The sequence below is a fragment of the Vanessa tameamea genome, chromosome 9 (assembly GCF_037043105.1).
Source record: "Vanessa tameamea isolate UH-Manoa-2023 chromosome 9, ilVanTame1 primary haplotype, whole genome shotgun sequence".
Classification (NCBI taxonomy): Eukaryota; Metazoa; Arthropoda; class Insecta; order Lepidoptera; family Nymphalidae; genus Vanessa; species Vanessa tameamea.
In genome coordinates, this window is record NC_087317.1 from 9,545,660 (window position 1) to 9,570,433 (window position 24,774).

General features: G+C 31.1%; 1 protein-coding gene across 2 annotated transcripts; it reads left to right on the forward strand.

Moving 5' to 3' along the window:
- The first annotated feature begins 718 nt into the window (after window positions 1–718).
- Window positions 719–13,221, forward strand: LOC113395085 (facilitated trehalose transporter Tret1-like). 2 transcript variants are annotated; one of them, XM_026632640.2, is made up of 9 exons: window positions 719–792; window positions 5,710–5,755; window positions 6,802–6,899; window positions 7,991–8,125; window positions 8,328–8,411; window positions 8,972–9,241; window positions 9,953–10,073; window positions 11,141–11,275; window positions 12,147–13,221. In XM_026632640.2, exons 2-9 carry the CDS (start codon window positions 5,713–5,715, stop codon window positions 12,707–12,709), a joined length of 1,449 nt encoding a protein of 482 aa, XP_026488425.2. In that variant the 5' UTR covers window positions 719–792; window positions 5,710–5,712; the 3' UTR covers window positions 12,710–13,221. The 2 variants fall into 2 exon arrangements, with proteins under 2 accessions (XP_026488425.2, XP_026488423.2); XM_026632638.2 differs by lacking the exon at window positions 719–792 and adding an exon at window positions 2,960–3,145.
- The last annotated feature ends 11,553 nt before the right edge of the window (window positions 13,222–24,774 follow it).

Consider the following 24,774-nt stretch of genomic DNA (forward strand, 5'->3'; position numbering starts at 1 on the left):
ATAGTGATAGTTTGAATGTCAGAGAATAACATACGTTACTTTTTATTCCAAGAAAAATACAGGACTTATGGTAGAGCATAAAGAGTCAAAATTATGATCTATATCTGTAGTAGTCTATAGTCGTAGTAGTAGTAATCTGTAGTCTGAAACTACAGTATTTTAATAATTATTTCACCATCAGAAAGCTATGAGTATAATATTTAACATAGACATTTGTTTGATCCACATTAATATGATTTTAGACTGAAAAAGTCGTATTTGAGTAACAAAACAATAGAAAAAGAGCTATAGAACTGATTTATTACTAAATTGTTCGTTATATATATATATACGATGTATAATATGGGTTACTAAACATTCTTTATTAAATCTGAAACAAATTCCGCGGAACCATATATGTATCTTTTCATAAATAAGCCACTTTAACGAATTTTATGTCATATATAAGTTGAAAATAGCGAAAAAATCACAAATCAATATAGACTATATCGCAAAATCAGAAGTGGTTGCTGATTGATAATCATTTACTACTTCTTCTCAAAAGTAGCCATTTAAAAATTAAGTAATGATTAAAAAAGTTTTAATAATTATGGCAAGAATGATAATTCATCCCTATTAAAAATTAAAGATCTTCTGAGAATGAATACAATGGTGTAGCGCCTGTTTTATCCCATACCGTTGTTGTACCCTCACGTCTATGGATTAACCGAGCGCTACTCTATGAAATGTTATCGGTTATACTCTACACATAACACATAGAATCTACTATCATAAGTCATTCAAGAAAATGACGTGAGTATTCATATTAAATAAAAATAATATCTTATGACAGAAAATTTGCTTCGGTTCATTTTTGTAGCAGTAGGCTTTACTAGCTGAATTATTATTATATAGTTATAGGCAATTCCGACGAATTAAATTGTATCTCGGTTTTGTTTTTCAATAACATTTAAGGACTTATAACATACTTATTAATAATAATAAGCAACACCATGCCGCACCGGTATTTATTTTTATTAAAAGTACTTAAAAAGAAGATAGCATTTATTTTGACGAGGATTAATAATGAATTGAATCCAAAAGTTCCTGGTACTTTTTACAATACCTTTAATCAGCGATGCCTGCACCATATCGTTGCCCTTCTGTCTTGGATTTCTAATTCTTTTCTATTGGATATTAAAGCGATCCTATGCTCTAGCTGTTTGAGACAGCGATCTATGTCCAATTCAATTCGCTCTTTGCCAATCTCCCAGCACATCTAGTAGCTGTTGGCGAATGTCCGTACATCCGTACATATTCATTTTTCATTAATAATAATTATCACAATAATTATATTGATTAAAAACAAACGTTCCTAAAAGACCATCCCTCGTTCCGGTTAGAGGTTCCGTTCATGCACCTATCAGCCGGTACTTTGAAAATAAAGTACTTACAGTTATTTCTGGACCATAATCTTTTGGGAAATCATTTTTGAGGTCCTCAGGGACTAATAAATGAAACAATAAAGATATAGAATTTTTAAAATCCTATAGGAGCCTAGTAAATGATGTGTTTTCTTTAATCGAAGAAAACAATTATATCGGCTGCAACAACATTCCTATCAATTATTTTGTTCTTTATTGGTTTAAATTAATGAAACTTACTTAAATATTGTGTCATTACTTGGTCTACTAAATTGCTTATCTTTAGAAAGTTGACTATCGAAAAATCTAGCCTTTGATGAAACAAACCTTAAATTTACGTATGCCACGCGATTTGCTAATAGCACAGCAATATTGTGCACTAATATCAGTTCTTGTCTAATAATCTTATATTTATAATATAATAATATTCTACAAAACTAATTGTGTCCGCTTTAATTTTATTTCCAAAGTTGTGATAACGGTTTTGTCGCCTTGGAGCGAGAGTATGTGGCTAAGTTGCTACTCAACAGCTTTTATTTCTTTTGCGAATCCCATTACTTTTAAAACAATACCCAATCTAAGTATTTTTATTGCAATATATCAAACTAAAAAAAAGCGCAGCAAATATATCGAAATTTCAGGACTGCCCTTTCTTACTGCGTATGTGTTATTCAAACAAAGTATTTGCAAGTTTGTTTGCAGTTAGGTTTTGCAACAGTCATCGGTTACAATATTCTAAGAAATGAATAACTAACTCGTATATGTAATCATTATATTATTATCTTGTTATACTGTAATGTGATAACTACTGTTTAGAAAATTAGAATTTACATTCTTGCAAGTATTTACCATAAATAAATAATAATGTTTAATAAATGTGTGAAATAATGTTTATTATGTTCAATAATAAAGTTTTATCACATATACATAATTGGTATGAGAATAAAAACCAAAAATTAAAAATCAATTATCGAAAAAAAAAATTGTAATACGGGAACGGTAAATGGAAATTCTTGCCTACATTAATGTACAATTTATTTACGTCTAAGAAAGGAAATTATATTTAACTTAATCGGGAGAAAATATAAAATACAAGGAATGCAAGCGATCTAAAATTTGGATTTAATCATTACTTTGCCATACAATATAAATACGGGAAGAATACATGTCTATTTCCAAAATTACAATACTAACTTCACCGACGTTTAGTATACAATTTTAACCAAGGCTATTTTATTTATAGTATGGTGATTCAAGTTGCTCATTTATATTTAATTTTACAATTCAAATTACATATAGACATTGAGTTAAATAAGGAACTAGGGTATCTGGAGATTTTGAGGTACATACAAAATCCAATCTGCATAATACGAAACATTATAAAGCTTTGTTTACACATGCTATTAAAAAGCATACTCGCTAATCTGTGTAATAAATGCTAGCGATAAAGCACGCTGCCACTACTAACGATAAGCCAAAGAGTGTCGTATAACCACTTCGTTTTAACCACATCAAAAATAATCAGTGTATACTCCAGTATAGTAGTCTGAATCCATTCTGTTGCGTGAAAAACGTGCACGCGAATGACCTGTTACTGTTGTTATTATTTTATACGATTTATTATAATTTAGAGAAGTATTGTTATTTAATACGAATACGGAATATACAGTTTTGTGTTAAGGATTTTTGTGCTTGTTTTATCGCTTCAGACTGATAAATTTGTAAAAAATTATTGAATTATCGTAAGTATGATTTTATTTTATTTATGTTATTATTTCTACTCGTAAACAATGATGAATATGGATTACTTGGATGACTTCGATGGGATACAATTTGTAATCAACCTAATCCCCTTTTTTAAAGACCGTAAAATATTAATTATGATTAAACATAGTTTGTTTTTTAAATTATTTCTTTTTTGTGTTGTAAAGAAGTTGTAGTTTATATAATAAAGGATTTATTTTTTATGTTTCTGTTTTTCATTTTAAGGGTGTTTGGTATCAAATTATCAAGTGCAGTTTTAAGTGCTAGCATTCCAGTGATATTTCTATTAGATTAATTACGTTAACGCATCAATAATGTTAAGTTAAATGTATCCAAAAATATCGATACTATGTAATACTGCAATTTTATATCGATACTAGTAATAGTCATAAAAAGTCCACTAATTTGGTAAACTCTATAAAACATGTCATGATCAAGGTGTGTATAGCCTATTACAATGGAAATAGGAAAAAAGATAAACAAACCTTAGATTTACGTATTTCATGCGATTTACTAATAACTTAGCTATATTGTGCACAACTAAGAGTTTATGATTAATATATCTTTAATTATAACACAATACTATTACACTTAAATACTTATTTCCAATTTAATTTTACTTCCAAAATTCCAATAATTATTTCGTCGTCGTTCAAAACGCAATTTTTACGCAATATAAATATCCATAGTGAATATCATGGATAAATCAAGCTCTCAACCAATGACATCGCGTCAATTTGCTGTCAAATTTTGTTTATTTGGCTTTTTTCCTGTTATGGTAGGAATGGAGTATATAATACATTACTATGAGAGAAAGCGTAAGGCATAAATACTGTATATAATATAGGAAAAAAAAAAATACCAATAGAATGACCTTTGTTTATTTATATGTGCAGATAGACTGTCAAAGCGGAGGACAACTTTTAGTCACTAAGTACACGCACATTAGTGAAATAGTATAACATTTGACGTGTGTCGAGCGTAGCTGTCACGCATATCAAGATAATAAAGTTGGCTTGTCTGTTTTAGTTCTTTAGTTCTATATAAATAATCTAAGCCAAATTCAATCGAAGGAGTAAAGATAATCAGTACTTAGATTTACTTATTCCAATTCTTGATTAATATATATTTATTCATAATGTAAAAAATATTGCACTTAATTACTTATATCCACTGTAATTTTTGAGGATTTTTTTTGGATGAATAATGAATACCATAAATATTTATTTCAGATTTATTCATTTCGACCAATGATATGAGAATTTAAAGTGAATGTTGTTTTTGTTTTGAATACATCTCTTAAGTTGGCGTGGGGAGTTCAATTTTCCTCCTCTCCCCGGCAGATTAACAAAGCTGTTTTTGACTACTCCTGTGATTGCAATCAGTTATAGTCCATACATTAGAGAAGCACCAAGTTAATTGTATTTATATAGCAACTGTCAAAGAATCGGTCACAATAAGCAATCAATTACAATTAGTTCATAATATACATCTATACTAATATTATAAATGTGGAAGTAACTCTGTCTGTTTGTCTGTCTGTCTGTCGCTCTTTCACGGCTAAACCACTCATCCGAATGAGATGAGTATGAAGCAAGCTTGAACTCCTAGGATGACGAAATACCCCTAAAACGCTAGCGAAGCCGCGAGCACCTAGTATATAGTTCACTTAGTTTTAATACGAAGTAGATTTATATAAATTAGGTTATTAAGAATTTTAATTATTGTTAGGAAACCAATAATATTAGTAAATCGATAAAATTATGCGTAATTATTTCTATTAATAATAATAAATATGTAATTAATTATGTTTATATATGTTTCACCAATGTAGAGAAGCATCAATAGCGCAATGATTTACGGGCCGCCCTTCGATGTGAAAAGTCTCCGAATCGATCCTGACCCTTTGGGCTAAATATATATATATACATATTAAAGCAGAGACAGTCGCGGTTATAAGCTGGTAATAAATAAAATTAACAGCAGTCAGGAGAATAATTTAATTTTATATAATGACTTGAAGTATTAGTATAACAATGTTTAACTGATTATACTTATAGTAGCATAGCTTGCAATCTATATGTTATTGTTATTATTAAATAGTTGTGAACAATCAAAACGATATATGTATATATATACTAGAATTAAACATAGTACTATAACAATATCATACACTCACACTAAAACATATCAACTCGTCCTCATCTTCATCTTTTTACTTATTACTTTATTTTTTTTAGTAAAATAATTTTGCTTTGAATACTAGATGGATTTTTTTAATATAATATAAATTATATTTGTTATATCCCAACTATGTTTTATTTTTCGTTTTAATTGTAATGTAATAAGTTTTGTATAGAAGCTATTGGATTACCTAATAAATAAATTAATATTTGTATATACGTATACTTAGAAATTATGCCAAACGCACGGATGCAATGGTCTTTGTCCATTGAGATTACATATAAAAAAATAACAAGATGAAAATACAAATATTACAGTGTTATATTGTACATACTAAATATTTAACAATCTTTTCCAGAACATGGAGAGAGGCAGAAGAGTGCAATATTTCGCGGCATTTGCTTGTGAGTTTTTTTTCTTAATTTATAAGTAAATATTTATATATTACGTATTTTTGTTTAAAAATATCAGTAATTTGCAATTTGAATTTCGTAGTTTCGAGAATCTATAGTTTATGCACTGGAAACTTTAGCTTAACTCGATAAGATCGCATTATAATCGATTCTGATTGCATTATAACATTTGCAAAATCGAGGATACACGATTTTATTAAATAAAGAAAATATTGACATACTTTTTTTTAATCATGCGATAATGATTTCGCGATAGACGAAATCGACCGATTTAAAAAAGAAGATAATCATAATTTCAAATCATAAAAATTACTTCTTTTCACTTTCACTGTTGGATCATAACTTGGAATTGAATGTCGGTTCAAATCGATTGCGCTGAATTTTTTTACACCCATTTGGCGCCTGTAATACTTCGAAATTATAGATCGTATATGTAATATAATCGAAATTACATTTAACATGGTTACACATGTGGCAAAATTTCATTCGACACCTAAACCGTTCGCCACGATGTTTTTTATTCACTGCCGAATATGAAATCAGTTACAAAAACAAAATAAGTAACCGAGTACTCAGCTATTAAGAAGATAATAGTATAGTTTCAGTATATAGAATAAATTATATATTTTTTTACTTAAGCCTTTTTTAAATTATAATTTTGAAAAAGCAGCCAGTTAATAACTCTTTTTTTTAAATGGCAAGTATAATGTCCGCTTGGTTTTATATCTCGTAACTTGCTTCTGGAAGCTCAAAAATGATACTTTGTTTTATCTTTACTTAGAAATTTATTTCGTGGTTAAGCAAATTTTGTTGTATTTTTTTTATGAATAGTATTTTTAACATTGTGTATTCAATTACTCTATTAAAAGATTCTGCGAAATGTCTGCTGGGTATAAATAATATTTATCTTTTTTTATTCATGCAATGGACGTTTAGATCATATGGCAACATTTTCACTATAAGCAATCGTCTTTTATGTCCTTTATGTTTATATGCATGTATTCCATATTGTCTAAAATAAATATTTAAATTTTCAGTATCTCTAGCAACCACTACAATGGGAGTTATATCTGCGTGGCCAACACCTGTTTTACCAAAACTTCACAATAATGAAACAAGTTTTAACATAACGGATGTAAGCAAAATATTTTTAATCGTTTGATCGTAATTTTTAATATATCTTCAAGGGAAAGTATCGTCGCACAATTGAGAAGGAAAAATACTAAGACGTTTTAAATTTATTAAATCAAAAACATAGTCAAACCAAATTGACATGTCTGTCTGTGATTATAAAATTGGTAGTTTTTTTTAAATAATATGTCTATTTGTGAGTTACCATATAAAAATCACTTTTATTATTGCCTTTTGTAAAAATTACAAATGTATATATAATTGGAGATTATACGAAGTATTCTATATGTATCCGTTTTATGTCCAGTACATGGTACCGTTAAGTCTTTATTTCATTAAGATCTTATGAATCTATTAAACTTTTTACTTTTTTTATTACCTATTACGCTTGCTCGTCACCGAGGGCTAACATCTATATTGTAACAGCCGAGCCGAGCATTACAGTGTAAATATAACTGACAGAAATGCAGAATGTCTTAAATCCAATTTGAGATGTTAAAGGTGAATGCTGTGACCGCACATAGGTTAAAGTCACTTTATAAATAACATTTTTTTTGTATATTAAGTAATGTTGCCTAATTTGTTCGTACTTTTGAAATTAAACTGTAGGCTAATAAAAAATGGACAGTAGGTAATACTTTTTTAATGTTATGTTTAGTTATTTAATTACTTTATACTAATGTTACAATTCAACTAATTTTATGAATTAATGAATGTATGTTGAAAAGTGAATCCCCCGGATCCGTTTACAGAACGGATTTGGACAAAGCCGAATTCATTTTCGTTTAGTTGCATAAGCAAGTATGTAATTGAATATATTCATACATCGAATACGTACCATCTGTTATCATCCGGACTCCAATTTTTACTGAATTGTTGGACCAGTGTTTGTCAAAACAAGTTCCTTTTACTAACATGATAAAAAAACAATACTTTCTATCGTGAAGTTTTTTCTAGAATTAATTTAAAACATAGCACTAACTTATGTGCTCTATAATGTAAAATATTAGGATTATTCAATACTCGTCAAGATGAAAGCAACATCCTTGAGATGTCTAAACGTCATTTCATTTATATGTAAATATTGTTTTGCAGAATGAAATAGCGACGATGCTGGCCATGTCTTCCCCAGGCTTTGTATTGGGCAGCTTGGTTACAAGATTTGTCTCTGATATGTTTGGAAGACGAGCAACAGTTCTCACTAGTGCTGCACCGTTTGGTGCCGGAATGGTATACATTTCCTTCTAATTTTATTTTGGACGTTAATGACAAAAATCATTAATAAATAAAAAAAAAAAGTACTTTACTGACGAATGCGATGGCTTTACATTTTATTCAACACTGTAACAAAACGATATAATTATGCTTTAATGAGCTTACTTCAATAATGAATATTTTGATTCTGATTTTATCAAACGTATTTTGTTTTTAGTTAATCGCGGCTACAGCATCCCAAGCTTGGCTCCTCTGCGTAATGAAATTACTTTGGGGATTTGGAACGGGAATGGTTGCTACTGTGAGTATTTTTAACGTATTATATTTCTTTATGGCAAACCAATACTTAAGACAATGGCCTTTTTTAAGGGAGACTAGCTAACTGTACAGGAAATTTTATAGTGCAAAAGTGTGTTCACAATTACAGATAAACTCTGATAGAAGATATTCCATGGGATGGGGTGACAAATCTGACATCCCAGGAAATAATTCAAATATTATATATTATTTTTACCCCAGCCAGACGATAAAATATCGGTTATGCTCTCATAATTCTGTAATTTATTAAATTGTTACAATTTAATAAATAATGAATTAAAAAAAAAAATCGGGAAAATGTTACTGGCCCGTTATAGAGAACTAAGTATTTGACATTAAAAATTTAATTTAAAAAAAGGTTTCATCAGTTTACAATGAAATGGAATCAAAACAAAACTTGTCATGGTTTTGAAATTGCTAGAAAATCTTGTGAATAAAGGCTAGTTTCGCGGGCGACCCACTGTGTCCAATAAAGATTCGTTAATGATTATTGGAATAATTAAACTATTTTCATCTACTATGAATTTCAATTTTCTTTTTCAGGTTATCTCGATTTACCTCGCTGAAATATCAGATAAAGACCTGCGTGGTAAACTTTCCGTCGGCACCAGGTTTATGTTTAACTTCGGAAGTCTTCTAATGATATCCATAGGGCCGTTCTTATCGTACGACATCCTGAATTATTCTATATCAGTGCTGCCTTTGATCTTCTTTGTGGCTTGTCTATGTATTCCTGAGTCACCATATTTCTATCTGAAGGAGGGCAAAGTTGAACAAGCGAGAAGAGCTTTGTCGCGGTTGAAAGAGAAGGAGGTAAGAGGTTTTATTATTTTGGTTTTCACACGGAAAAAACTATACCTAAATTAGTATTTTCATAGCTTATCATTTTCAATATTCTTTTTTTTTTTGTTTTAATAAGCCAAGGTTCATAAGTATCAGCCAATCTATGGATAAATAAGTAGTAACTTTCGTCCTTAGACCATGCCACCTTGAGATGTGTGCTGTTCCTTATAACAACGCGTTGTCACGTAAGGCAAATTCGTTTCCCATATGTGTATGGTACCTAAGTAGCATATGTTTTGCATTAGCGATGAGTGAACGGCCAATCCAGACTGGCTGGTATAAGTGCTACGAATACTAAAGTTACTTAATAGACTACATATACTCAATTACAGAAACGACATTTTAGTTCCTAAGGTTGGTAGCGCATTGGCAATATGAGGAATGGATAATATTTCTTTCAGCACCATTGTCTATGGGTGGTGTTGATCACATATCATTAGGTGGCCCAATTGCTCGTTCGTCTACTTATATAAAAAAAGGTTTTAGTTGTATTGATGGAAGTTATTGTTAGGCGATTGAATAACTTCGTAGGGTAGGATGAGGCATTTGGAAGTGACAATTTCTTGTATTCCATAACTAAGAAAATTAAGCGTATGACTGCATATTGACGTATGACTTATCACGATACGAACTTTTGAAGAGCAGTCTCTAGTTCACTAATTCAATAAATATTTATTGCAGAACGTCGACACTGAATTGGAAATGATGAGACAGGATGTATCAAAGGAGATGAAAAACTCGAGTTCAACCGTGGAGCTCTTCACGGGCAAGCAGTACAGACGATCAATCATTATAGCTGCAGGTAAATATAAAAAAAAAAAAACATTTATTTGGGCCTATAGCTATATAATAATCCAAGATGCTATTTACATACTTAGGAATGTTTTAGTGGATTGTATTCTCGTATGTACATCTCAATGTTGTGGATCTTCTGGTAAAGATGGATGCGCTTAACATAATTCTCCTAGTCGACATCCAAACTTTGTGATCGGATCAATTAACAAATATGTAGTTGAATATTAATATTATGCTTATAAATACGAAAGTACCTAACTATGTATGCCTGTCAGTTTGAAGTTGTAAACCACTGAAAATTCATCTAGTTTAGCATTTTTCGCGACATAGAGAAAAAATAATATATATATAATTAATTTAAAAAATCGCATTAATATCATAATATCCATTACATTTTTACGATACATCAGTACTTGTGTTTAAACGCTCTGGTCGAATAATAACAGTATGACGGTTAGCCGGGTTTTGATAAAAATATGTATAAGCCGTAGGTTTACTGTACATACAACGACAGATTATCATTTATCTGTTACTCTGTTAGGGAGTTTCCAAGAAATAAAATGTTTTTTCTAGAATGTCATAATTAGTCCTTTTTTAAATCTATAATGCGATTTATAAAAAACAATGCCTAATAGTGGTTTAACTTCACCCATTGACTTTATGGGCACAGGTTTGTCGTCGTAAAAGTAAAAACCTGCAAATATCCCACTGGGCATCCTTGTCCTTTAAGAAGAAGATGGAGCTTATTCGACATGGCTGCTCCAGTGCGGTTTTATTGAAATTAGAGACAGTCAGGTTTCTTTATGATGTTTTCCTTCACTGTCGAGCATGAGATGAATTTTGAACACAAGAAAATTCAGTGTTAAGGTTAACGCGTTCTCACCACTGGGCCATCTCGACTCGGTTATCGTCGATTTCTATCGGTCGATGATAGTCTTGGCCTATATTGTGAGGGCAATATATGCAAATATACAAATCAATGCGTAAATAATTTCTAGTAAAATATTATTTCAATATAAATGTAAGAATGTTGTACCTATGTATTAAATAAACGATAAATAATTTGGTATTCAGGGTTAAAAATAACTCAGATAATGACCGGAGCTGTAACGATCCAGCAATACTTGGGAAGGATAATGCAGGAAATTGACTCTGATATGAAACTCTCCACGCTTCTTATTATATTTGGTGCTGTTAAATTTGTCGTTGGTAAGTTTGACATAATAATTTTTATCTTTTTTCAAATCAAATCAAATCAAAAATCTTTATTCAATATAGAAGTGTTTACACTTGCTTATTGATTGTCAAAAATCTACCACCGGTTCGGAATTTAGCACCTCGGACCTGAGAAGAACCGGCGAAAGAAACTCAGCGGGATATATATATATATATATTTTTTTTAACCATTATTATATACAATGATAATTATGCCTTTATATATATATATATATACAATGATTATTTTGCCGATATATAAACTCAAATCGTTTCAAAAAAATAACATTAACAAATAAGGCATATTAATTCAACAGTAGACTATATAAATAATAAAAAAGCGTAGAGGTAATACTTGTCGATTTTCATGCAGGCGTTATTTTCGCCGTTTTCGGTAAATCTACATTCCGAACCGGTGGTGACTTCACGTTAAATACGGTTCCGTAAAATGACGTTTCAAAAATTTTTGTATAAGCCTACTTGAATAAAGTATATTTTGATTTGGTTTAATAAAATAGGTAGGCAAACTGGTTAATCGAGAGTAACCACCACCATCCATAAACTCTGTAAGAAATAGTAACCATCCCTTACAGCGCCAACGTGCTACTAATCTTGGGAACTAAGATGTTACGTCCTTTGTACTTTACGTCCCTGTAGTTACACTGATTCACTCACCCTTCCAACTGTATACGACAATACTATGTATTGAATTATGGAAAATAGCATTTTTTATGTTCTAGCCAGATAAAGAAAATAATTTAAATAATAATTAATTTAAAAAAAAAATGTCAAAGTATTTTATAAAAGTATCCTTACAATTATTTAAAAAGAATAATTTAGTATTGTTATTATTTGTTCATTTCAGGTATTATGTCATCATGTTTAGCGGACAGAGTCGGGCGGCGACCACTCCTCATATATTCCTTTTTAGGTACAGGGGTTTCCTTAGCGATAGCCGGCTCATATTTTTTCCTACAAGAGGTTGTTCGTATTGACCATTCATCACTTCGTACTTTTGGGTATATCCCTTTTGTCGCCATAATATTCTCTAATGTTATTTCAACCGTTGGATTCAATTCCATTATTGGAATTATTCCAGCAGAAATCTTCGCTTTGAATGTCAAAGCCGTCGCAATGACGTCACTGAACGTTTTTGGAGGTTTCTTAGGTTTTTCAGTAGCGAAGAGCTATCAAGCGATCAAGAATATTTGGGGTCTTTGGGGAGTGTTCTTGATATTCGCCTTAGTAGCAATAACAGGTGCTATTTTTTCATATTTAATTGTACCTGAAACGCGAGGGAAGAGTTTACGTGAGATACAAGATATTTTAAATACCGGTGTTAATGATGTTCCTGAGGGGGAAAGTGGGGTCGAATGTACTGAGTTGAAGCAACTGCGGGAGGAAAATGATATTAATCATAAGTGTTAGTACTAGTAGTTGTTTGTTTTGAAATAATTATTGAATTTGTATACGATATTTTCAAATTTATAAAAAAATAACATAAACGCGCGAACCGTCACCCCCATTTTACCCCTTCGAGCGATGAATTAAATAGACTATGTCATTCTCCAGGACTCAAACTATCTCCATACCAAATTGCATCTAAATCGGCTCAGCGGTTTAAGTGTGAAAAAGTGCCATTTATAATACTAGTATAGGTTATGAAATATTTTAGATTTAAGTGTCAAAGTGACTTCACTGAGCAACCTTGTGATATTTTTGTACGTTTTTTGTAGATTTGAATACATACGTAATAAAAAAGAACTAACTACGTAAAGGTACTGAATACGATAATATTTACGGCTGTTTTTATACAATTTTAATGAATAAGTATAACCTGGAATAAAACGCTGTTGATACGATGGAATATTTTATGTTTAGGTCAAGGACACGAGTCAGTACGAGTTAAGTCTGATACTGTTACGATAAGCTACTTGTCGTTTGTTTATTGATAGTTAGTTACGTATTTTTGGGAGGGTACTACTTACTAGTAAACAATGGCATTTACTGTTTCCTACTGTTTTCAGTATTTTTAGTCATTTGTATTCAAATTACGACTTATTCTTATTAATGAACTATTAATGAACTATTCTACATATTATTGGTTATGGGCGCAGGCAGGATTATTTTCAAGGAGGTCCATGAACATCTCCACATTATACTAAGTAACCAAGAGATGAGTACGTACAAACAATAGTGTACTATACGACGTGACGACACGTGATGTCAGTCAAAGATAGGAGTCAGTCATATAGTCTGTACTTATAATGCTGGGTATTGGTTGTTCCAGAGTAATAAAATAGTAATAAACAACAAAATAGGAGCGTTAGTTTTGTTTTAAACGGTGATTTTAGAAATAATAAAATAAATCTTAATGACTCTCTGTTTCTTGCCTAGCAGGCGTCCATGTTACAATTTTATTTCGTGTAAGTGTTTAACATGAACCAAAGATTCCAATATATAGTTTAGTTTTTTTTTTCAAATGAGAATTCCTAATACGCTAAGGTATAATCATTTTCAACCACCGTATTTATATAAGATTTTTAGTGTTTATTTAGTTGTGTAATTAACGAATTGGCTATAATTTTGTTAAGATTCTAGTTTTTAGTTTAAATTATTTCGACATTTTAAATATTACTATTATTTGTAACCGTCAAAGGGTCCTATCAAATTTTACGACAGTTGTTTTTATTAAATTTTGATGTTTTTAGTTTTAACTTTTAATTTACAGAAAAAAATAAGGTAATTACAGGCTTTGGATCAGATTTCCTAAATAATAATCTTCCATATAAAATTAATGCTTGTTATTGTTCTTGCTTTATGAATTTTTGTCTCGACCGTAAAGGTCACTGATATGGTACCACCGGCGTCCAGTAGATGGGACGTAGACATTGCAAAGCATACGATATTAGCTATTATTGACATCTTGAAAACTATTACTAATATAACATGTAATTGTTGTATATGTCGCGGCCAACTGGTTCAATAAGCAATACAATGAAACGCCTGTTCGACCGCCGGCCTGGTTTATATCAGCCAATTCATATCCCGTTTTAAATATGATATGAAATTAAAAATAAAAACTTTATTAAATGTTCGGTTCAAAAATCGAACATCATTATTAAGAAGTATAGCTTTAATTTGGAACTTTTAGTTTAGGAGAGAACCGTTATTATGTATGGACTAGGAGAGAACCACTGGTTGCTATGTTACACTGTTAATGTGATAAGACTAAAATGTTTTGTAATTGACATTTATTAGATTATTATTCAATAAAGGCTTTTTTAATTTGGTAGGTTTTTTTTTGTCTTTTCATCGTCCTATTCTGTGCGACTCTCTCTAAATATCATATGTATTTGCCACTAATCACAGTTATAGTATACAACTACGTACTCATAAGAGGTGAAAAACCAAATAAACAGTTGACAGCAAATTGACGCGATATCTTTGGTCGAGAGCTTGATTAATCTATAATATTCCTAATGGATTTGTGAAAAAAATGCTTTTTGAACGTCAATGAAACTGTTATCGGAATATGCTATAGATATGCCAGCAAAATGTTTCGTAATTTTATTTTCAATGAAAAAAAAAAAAAGTTTTAGGATATTTGTCCTGTTACGAAATGGTCAATTTCACTCAAAAACACTGGCATGGCAATAGGAAAACCAATAAACCGTCAAAGCGTCCACCCACGTGGTCTAAAATGTTGTCTCTCCTGTGCCTGTAATTAGACAGGGCGAAAATTCTACTAACTACAAATTGTCGGATGATCGCAATTTAATCGAACCGTTGTATTTGTCGTTCACCCGAGTACCTATTTTACAAAAGCAAAGATCCAGTAGCGGTTCGGTCAAAGTTGGATAGGAATAGAATCCAGACCGTATTTACCGTTATAAGTTAGTAGAATTTCCCCCTGATTCACTCATTTTATATCGGAACACAGCAACACTGAATATTGTAGTTTAGCGGTGAAGTAAGTGACCGACTCAGACGGTATACACAAATCACTAGTCACCGGTAAAGCTCTAGCACTTTACCGGTGACCAACACTATATTAAAAAAGTTCCGTTAAAACTATGTATAAATTTTGAAGAAATGTTTTGTACTTCTCCAATTCGTAAAACAACATGCACTCTGAAGCCAAGCGACGAAGTCATCTTAAACGATTACAAATTTCCTTTGGTACCATAAATAATTGTTAGTTTTCCAATGAATATTAACATATACCATTATTTAATAATATTCGAAAAAAGTTTAGTTGTAAAAAAGCTATGTACCTATATATTCCGCAGAAGTGTTTTGAACTTCTTCTATTCATGAAACAACATGCACTTTGAAGCCAAGCTACGAAGCGATCTTAAACAATTACTTTCGTTTGGCGCCAAAAGTTAAAGTTAGTTTCACAATTAATATTTACATATATCACTATTTAATAATAATTAATATATATAAACAACAATAGAACAGATAATGATGTATTTTCTATAAAAAAAAAAAATATAATCATAGTTGACGAGATCCATCTGTCAGTATTAATAGACGTTGACCTTATAAAACAGACGGTGGTTTACATTCATCCCTTATAATACTTGTCCACAAACTCGTTGATAATAGACTAAGCTAAGTTGTTCATTTTATAGAAAGGAACAAAGCGATTGCCCGCGTTCCGTTTGTAATGTCTGTTCCTCGATAGCTTTGTCTCTCCATCACTTATCTGACCGTATTTATGTGATTCTTGAATAGAAACATTCAGTACTTTATATATTTTAGCAGTTTTTGCAACTGAACTTGTGTTATCGTGACAATGCAATAATATGTTAATGAATTGGTCGATTTTTTGTCGGAATGCCTCCTAGGATATCAATCGATTTATTAGTAAGTCTATTGTCATTGCGTTACAGACTATATAACATCACGCTACGAATCATGAGAGCGGAAGAAATTGCACGGAGCAGCTATTAAGCAAATAAACTGATTTGATTTTGATTATTCATAATTGTTTAGAAAAAACATTATTTTTATTTTTCGTTAACTTTTGTCTTAACAAATCCTTAAGCTGATTAATAGATCGGTGAGTCTGCCAATGTTTTCAATATTGTACAAAATTCCCAGAACATTCGAAACAAATATTTGTATTGGAAATATTTGCCACCGGGACGGATCTTCAGTTAAGTAAGTTCACAACGGTAGTCTGAATATTTCATTGATTAGAAGCATTCTTATATAATATTTTGATTCCTTTAAATATCAAAAATATATAAGAATAAGTGGTATATATGGACGAATTACATACAATTATATTAGCGAATTTAATTATAATCAGAAATAATTTAATGAATATTTTTATTAGGTGCCCATTTGTATTAAATCCCATAACACTCGAATAAAAATCGATACAGATAGACCGTCGGTCTCTCTGTCATGTCATATTTTCTTCAACTGTAGGAAAAATATACTCAAGCAGCGTTATTGGGTTCGATATTTTATTCATCATGGATTTATAGTTCAATTAAACGAATTCTAATTTTGACACATCTTGTAGGACAAAATAAAATGTCAATCTTTTCATGTGATGTAGTATACAAATAAAATTGAAGGATTTTTATTTATTAATAAACACATTTCATTTACATTTCTTAAATATAGCTTAAACTATAAATTTAAGTTTAAGCTATATTTAAGAAGATAAAACATAACATGGAGTCCTAATCGATTGCAGGATATAGTAATACTTAGTACAACACTTCCATACGAGATGGACTCGCACTTTGCTGGTTATTAACTTATTATTAAATATATTTGTAAGACACGCAACGTTATTTTCTCATTTTCGCGCACGTTTACTTTGCTTTCACTTTAGCCGAAAAGCCGGATATTGTCGCCAGGAATAATATTTTTCCACCAAGTAGTCATTCGGAATCCAATTATCGCGACCAGATATTCGTTACGAAGTATAAGAATTTTGTTTGCTTGCTAATTTCATTTCTGTTTTTCTACGAATTTCTGCCATTGAATTAGGTGGAATATATTTTAGTTCTGATTTCTATTAATTTGTACGAAGCCAGATGATATTTACTGCTTACTTACCGCAGATAACTTTGACGCCATTTTATGAATAATGGGATTTATTAATAAATTGATAATTAATACATTTTTACGTTTGTTAAATGGCAAATTGATTATATTTTCCGGTGTCTTATTATAATGCATATAGCATTGCCCAAAAACTATCTCTGTACCGCATGCAAGCGGAAAGCAGGGGGTTACAAGTTTGTTTTTATTTCATGTATTAATAGTATGTTTATATTTTGCGGTATATTTTTGTATATTCTTCCATATTCACAATCTTTTATCAAAAAATATATTTATTTCCATAAAAATTATTAACATCACCCTTAAATATATACAAATAAAAACTAAAAATAAGTACTGTATCAATATGACCGCGTAGAATGGAGACAAAAATGCAAGCAGCACTTCCCCGTAATTATGTCCTAGAACTAATATTATAAATAGTTCGGGGATCCCTTTTCTGCAGAATAAATACAATTTCAATATCTGCGGCCATTATGAATGAATGACATAGGACTAAAAATTGCTAAAATAAACTAGCCTAGCAGTACTTATATCGTCTGTGAGTTTCTGAATTATTTTTATTGCATAAATTACACTATTTAGTTTCACTGCTAGGACATACAAATGAGTGTCCCATCGAAGTTTGGAGTCAAGGGTAATCCCAAGAAAGATCGACTCAACTCAAGACTTTCATTATTCAAAATAACCGCGGAAGAATTTAACTTGCCATTTGGCAGGGAAAATAACATACATTTGGCATAATAAGCTGTGATAGAGTTACAAAGTCATAGTTGTTTAACATTCTGTCAAATTTAAAAACATGAGATTTATCATCAGTAAAGAGTGGTACCATATGGCAATTCTTATTAACAGAATAAGGTAAATCGTTTTACTGAGTACTGGCTAAATAGAGTTTGTTCTATAGTTGTTTGGGTAATTTTTATCACTGGACTTAAATAATGGAATGACATTATTTAATTTCAATAGATCGATAAAAGTATCTACCGAATTCTACAGATTTATTAATTAAAAGCTAAATAATCGACAATTACGTCGTTAACAATTTTAACTGGCAAATCCCATAAATTACTGGTCTTTTTAAAATTAAGTGATTTAAAAGTTTTTCTCAATGTTTTTCTTAACAATCAGATATCTTTTCAGTTATTAATATGTATATAGAGTATTAAGAAATGTTCGTTATTCAAGAGTTGGTAGACTTATTTTTTGAGGATAGTTGAACCAATATGGTTGGATCGTTTTTAGGGTTCCGTTGCTCAAAATGAAAAATGGTAAGAGATATATGGTCACTTCGTTGTTCGTCTGTCCGTTTGTCTAGACCTTTTTTCTCATGGACGTATGGAAGTATCTAGTTGAAATTACTAAAATAATTTGAAAATACTCAAGTGCGCAATCTGTTTAAACTATGGAAAATCAAATTTCTAAGTCAATGCAATCATATACAGCTGCTTACGCCCGATTTATGTGCATATTATGACACACACAAGGAATCAAAACCTGTAGGTTATTTCCGTTAACATATCGGTCCTATGTTCCGTCATGACTCTGAATCATGAAATTTGGTAATAAGCGATATCATGTAGCAAAAGTAAAGGAAAATCTCCGTGAAACGTGCGTATGTACCCGATTGATGATAAAAATCCCGATTTCCGTGATGGACGAACTAATAACTTATGTACAAGCTTGTACGGAACTTGGTGCGCGAGTCTGACTCGCACTCGGCCACATTTTTTTGTCCAATTGAATCGTCGTAATAGTAAGTATTATGTATTATCGGAAAAGTGGTTCAAAGAATAGGAAAAAATTGGTAAAGGGTTTTTATGGGGATTTTTTGTATGAATTCTAGACCATAATTCACGATTCGGACGAACGAAACGAACAACAAAAGTCAGTTCAATGAACTATTATTCATATCGAAAATAGTATGTGAAAATCAAGACGTTCATATTTTGAAATGTCGGCATTTCATATTTCACGAATATGCTGTCGTTGTTAACGTCAAAGTTGAAACTGAGCGATAGACATTCATCGGATCCGTCCGTTATATTCGAGATGCCATTAATGGTAATAGAAACGCACAGAATGTCGACAAAACGACGATTTCCCAAGCAACGTCGAAAGTCGCTACATATGTATGATTATGCATAAGATGTTCACCGCCATCAATAATACTGACGAGTTTTGTTTTGAACTTTGTCTTCACCCGAACGCTATTACACGCCGAAATGCTAAATATTAAACTTATATCTGATTTAATTTTCTAATAGGAACATTATTTATAAAAAATTCTCAACATATTTTCCATAGCAACTGATTGAGTACATTTGAGTTGTGGACCAAATATAATTTTAAGTAATAAGTATAACAAATTACTAGAATATTGAACAACTAAGAATTTTACAACGTGGTGTTAATAGTAATTGAGGACATATATTTGACAGAATAAAATAGAATTTGCACTTACTTCATCAGAAATTATTGCTACATTATTTATTGGTGGTCAATCAGCTCATTTGGACCTCAAGCTGCTGTACAATATGCAAATAAATTAAACATCAATATGCAACCTTTCGAAAAACTGCGATGTAATCGAAAATAAATAAGTCTTTGGGAGCAATAGATCGAACTGTTTTATGCTTTTGCAAGATCTTAGAAAATTGGCTAGGTCATGCAACGTCTCTGTTGTCATGTGAATTTCAACAAACATTTCAGTGATTCCACGGTTTTCACCAGTCGTTGAAATTATTGCCTGGAGTCGTCCGTTTTGTGGAAACACGTCAAGATACATTAATGAAGATGATCAACGGCGAAAAATATTTATCTCGACGAATCGAATTTCAATATTCTAATTATTCTAAGAAACAAAACATTCCTTTGCTTTGATTGCTTACTAATCGGTATAGCTTTACACAAATAAGCAAAATAATCACAGACTAATTTATTATTTTATAGTATTCGGTAATACAATGATAAAATTTCAATAAGATATATATTATTTTTTCTTAAGATTATAGTTTTATAAGATTTAAGGTTGGTTTTAGTCGCGGTTTAAGTATTAAGAATCCGATCAGTTGGCGCAGCTAATGTTACCCACAGCTATCTAATCCGGGCTCTGAGGGGTTTGGTAAACACTAATCTCAGCCGTCGTATCTGGAGCATAGATTAGTTAATATTAGTTACAGAACTGACGAAATAAATTGCCTAATCGCTTATTCTCTCCAGAGAAAATAATCAAAATTAAAACATCTATTATATCTACAAAAATCTATGTTTTTACTAAAGCAAATCCCGCAATTATATGTCATTTATTTATAGGTATTAGAAAGATTTCAATTGAGAATATTGGTAAAAAAAAATTGGTCGAAAATTTCGGTCTTGCTTCGACAGATCAGAAGTATTTGTTATATATTTATAAGAGTATTGATCCGGTTATCATTATATAATGGCATTTATTACCTCATTATTCTTTGACAAGGAAGAAATATGAAAATATACCCATTTGGAATAAATAAACAACGTTCCAATATCGATGACATCGATTCCTTATAGAAAACGTTACGGTTAAATATTATTTTGTCGATTATCGTTTGATGTTCAATGTTTATTTTCACGGATGGTTCGAGGACATTTCAATTATTTTTGATACCTGTTTGCATATGAGGCATAAACATATGAGTACACCGTTGCACTCAGAAATATGCCCAAGAATAATTATTCTAACAACAGCAGATTCTATTATTTTTCTTTTCTACTCTTTTAAAATTATACAACATTCGAATTAAAATTTTCTGAAATATCTTTGATTCAATAATAATTTATTTCTCAGTACGACAACGTCTATTAAAATCGGAAATACATTAGAGTGTCAGCAATTATGGTCTTATCTTCAATTCGGATTCTGAGCGACTTTAAATAGCCGCCATTTTCTCCGGTAGATTCGGCTAACCGCGAAATGTTTCAGGCAAAGCTCTAAAACGAGGGTCATAAAAGACATTACGTTTACAGTCATGTTTGTGTGGTTTGTTATCCTAATATCCCATTAGCCCCGATTAAAGACTACAGTGGCATTACACGGGTACATCAACAGTTCTTTTTATTCGGTATTATATGGTGAAAAAAAAGTACGCCTGCTTCGGATGTTTTTATGCAAATTCAAGCCATTATTAAATTTACTTTTTTGTGATTCTTACATTTCACGTGTTTCTGATTTTTACATTTCTATAGTTTTATATAAATTATGTATATTTGAATCTTAATTGTTTTAATTGCTGCTGCAAGTTGGTGCTTAAAGTAAAATAGGTAACGGCCATTTGCTGAAGCTGTTAATGTCTTTAAAAATGACTTTTGATAGCAGCTCTTTTTTTTAAATTTGCTATATAATTTTGAATTGGCATATTTTTTAAATATTAAAAATACTACAAGATAGGATTAGTTTTCAATGGTTTTGTTTAGATTGTCTGTTTGTTATTTGGGTAAAATTTAGTAATAGAAATTGTACATATTTCCTGTTGACCGAATTATCTGATATTTAGTACAAATCATTAGTTGTAATGACAATACAATTAAATTTATTCAGTGTTACATTAACTCCAAAATAACCGGTAAATAGCCAGAAACAGACGGAAAAAAAATTTTTGTTCACAATCCTCACAATATGTTTATCAAATGAAAGAAATTTGATTACTAGAATACAGTATATAAATAAATAATGAATAAATAAATATTGGACAACATCACATACATTACTCTGATCCCAATGTAAGTAGCTAAAGCACTTGTGTTATGGAAAATCAGAAGTAACGACGTACCACAAACACCCAGAACCAAGACAACATAGAAAACTAATGAACTTTTTCTACATCGACTCGGCCGGGAATCGAACCCGGGACCTCGGAGTGGCGTGCCCATGAAAACCGGTGCACACACTACTCGACCACGGAGGTCTTCTAATATACACAATGAACAATTGAATTTAAGATGGCCGCCTGTATACAATGGCAGATTCCATTTTAGATTCAATTCCCCTTAATATGGGCAATGGATATCAAATGAAAGGGCTTTACAAGTAGAACATAATGCATAGCGGTTCGTAGAGCTTAGACAGTCTAAAAAATTCAATTGAATTATATGCATCTCATCAAAACAAAGACTGATTAAAATCAAGTCCAGTCAAGATGTCGTATCGTGTCGAGTAGTGTGTTGCGTTGGTGGCTAAAACGCTTCATAGCTAGCGGTATTCCACCCGAGTTGAGGGAAAAAGTTAAAACGCGTCGATGACTGTATTAGGGTGGATAAAAATTATATATCGTGAGTCAATTCCCCCCAAGAATTGAGCACTTCTTGTTGTATATAAGCTGTTATATTATAAAAAAAAATTGTATATCAAATTTGTTTTAATAAAAGTACAGAAGTACAATAATGTTTTTAAGTTTCATTACAGTTACAATTTTACTGGATTTGTTAAAAAAAGTGCCAGCTAGACTCAGCGTTAGTCAAATGTGATAAAAACTTAAGAAATGCTTTAAATTGTAATAATCTGACCTGATCTGATTGAATCTAATGATGATATAATAAATTTGTTATTCTTTTAATGAAGATTTTTGTACTGCTACCCTAAGGTCCAAGTGTTTCAGCACATGGGACAAAAACATAATTTTGGAATAAGAGACGCATATTTCGATAAACATTTTACTTTTCTGTTTAAATATTTGCACTTCAGATTAAGTAGTTAGATTGCAACAAACGTACAGGAAATATACTTTCTAAGAATGTGGCACTAAATGAATTAAATAAAATAGAAAATGTTAAGTAGCGAAATAAAAACCTAAAACTTGAAAATACAATTGGTAAAAAGAATTTTTAAGTTAAACATAATATTGAATAGAAATATAATAACAATACAGATAATATACGAAATCATATTTGATCATAACTAATTTACAGGAATGTATTACCTCAGGTTACACTGTGAAAATTTACTCAGGTTACGCTTTGGTCCAAAATTTTATTGTTTTATTGTTACTTGGTGGTAGGGCTTTGTGCTAGCTTGTCTGGGTAAGTACCACCCCCTCATCAGATATTTTACCACCAAACAGCAGCACTCAGTGTTGTTGTGTTCCGATTTGAAGGGTGAGTGAGCCAGTGTACCTACATGCACAAGGGACATAACATCTTAGTCATCAAGGTTGGTGGCACATTGGCGATGTAAGGAATGGTTAATATTTCTTACAGCGCCATTGTCTATGCGCGGTGGTGACTACTTACTATTAGGTGGCCCATATCATAAATAAAAAAAGAAAAGAAAGCTTAATGCGTGATGAGAAGAGTGGTGTGCCGACTACTTCTACTACCTGGTGGTACCTCGGATCTCACTAATTATTTTTTAGCTTTTAAAATCGTTTAACTTAAAAATATTTTTTACCTATTTTGTCACAGTTAGAGTACAACGTTTCTGTAAAACTAATTTAACATATTTTAGTTTAGAGATAATTTACCAAAGTTAATACAGTACTGCGTCTAACTCTATTTAAATTATTATATCATATCATACCATTATCCACATTATCAGGTCAACAAAGACAACGTCCCAACCGTATTTGTCAAATTTTGACACCCAATTTAGGAAATGTCAAAGACACACCCATTAATTATAACTTCGGACATATTACACATATGTTAGTGAATTAACTATGTTTATTCACACTGTTGAAAGATTAGCAGATAGGGACTGACTTGTTCCACGGTTGGTTCGAGCTATTCAATCTATTGTTGGAATATCGCTACTTTGTTACTCGCAGCGATATCTCCAGTGTTAGGAAGAGGAAAGGGGCAGGTATTAGATCCCAAATCCTTGATGAAGATTGGTTGAGAGTCAAGCCGGGACCGCGATAAAAACAAACAAACTCATTTAAAATATTACTATTCGATTAATTCAACTTATTTTACCTGAGAATATAGTTTCTATTTTTATTTTATTTTAGTCCTCATTTTTTGTCAATTATTTTATTTTAGTGCCGCGGCACGAGTTGCGACTATTGAACTTTTTGCTTTCTTGGACGACGAAGACGAATAAATAACTGTATAATAATAAATCATTAATTGTATTTAAAACTCTTAATACTAACTAATAGAGCGGGTACTGCTGGTCCAACTGCATCATACTTTAATAAATTTTAGTAAATTATTTAGTTAATATTGGGCTTACTCCCCTGGGTCCGCTTATTATTATGTGTCTCGCTGTCGTATACGTTTTTAAAACAATAATAACCATCACCGTCATCGTTTGAGAAATTATATAATCCGTAGACATACACGCGTTTCTTGAGTAAAGTGATGAGCATTAATTGTATAGTAAGACCACACGCATGTATTATATAAGTTTCCACCATTACAGATGATAG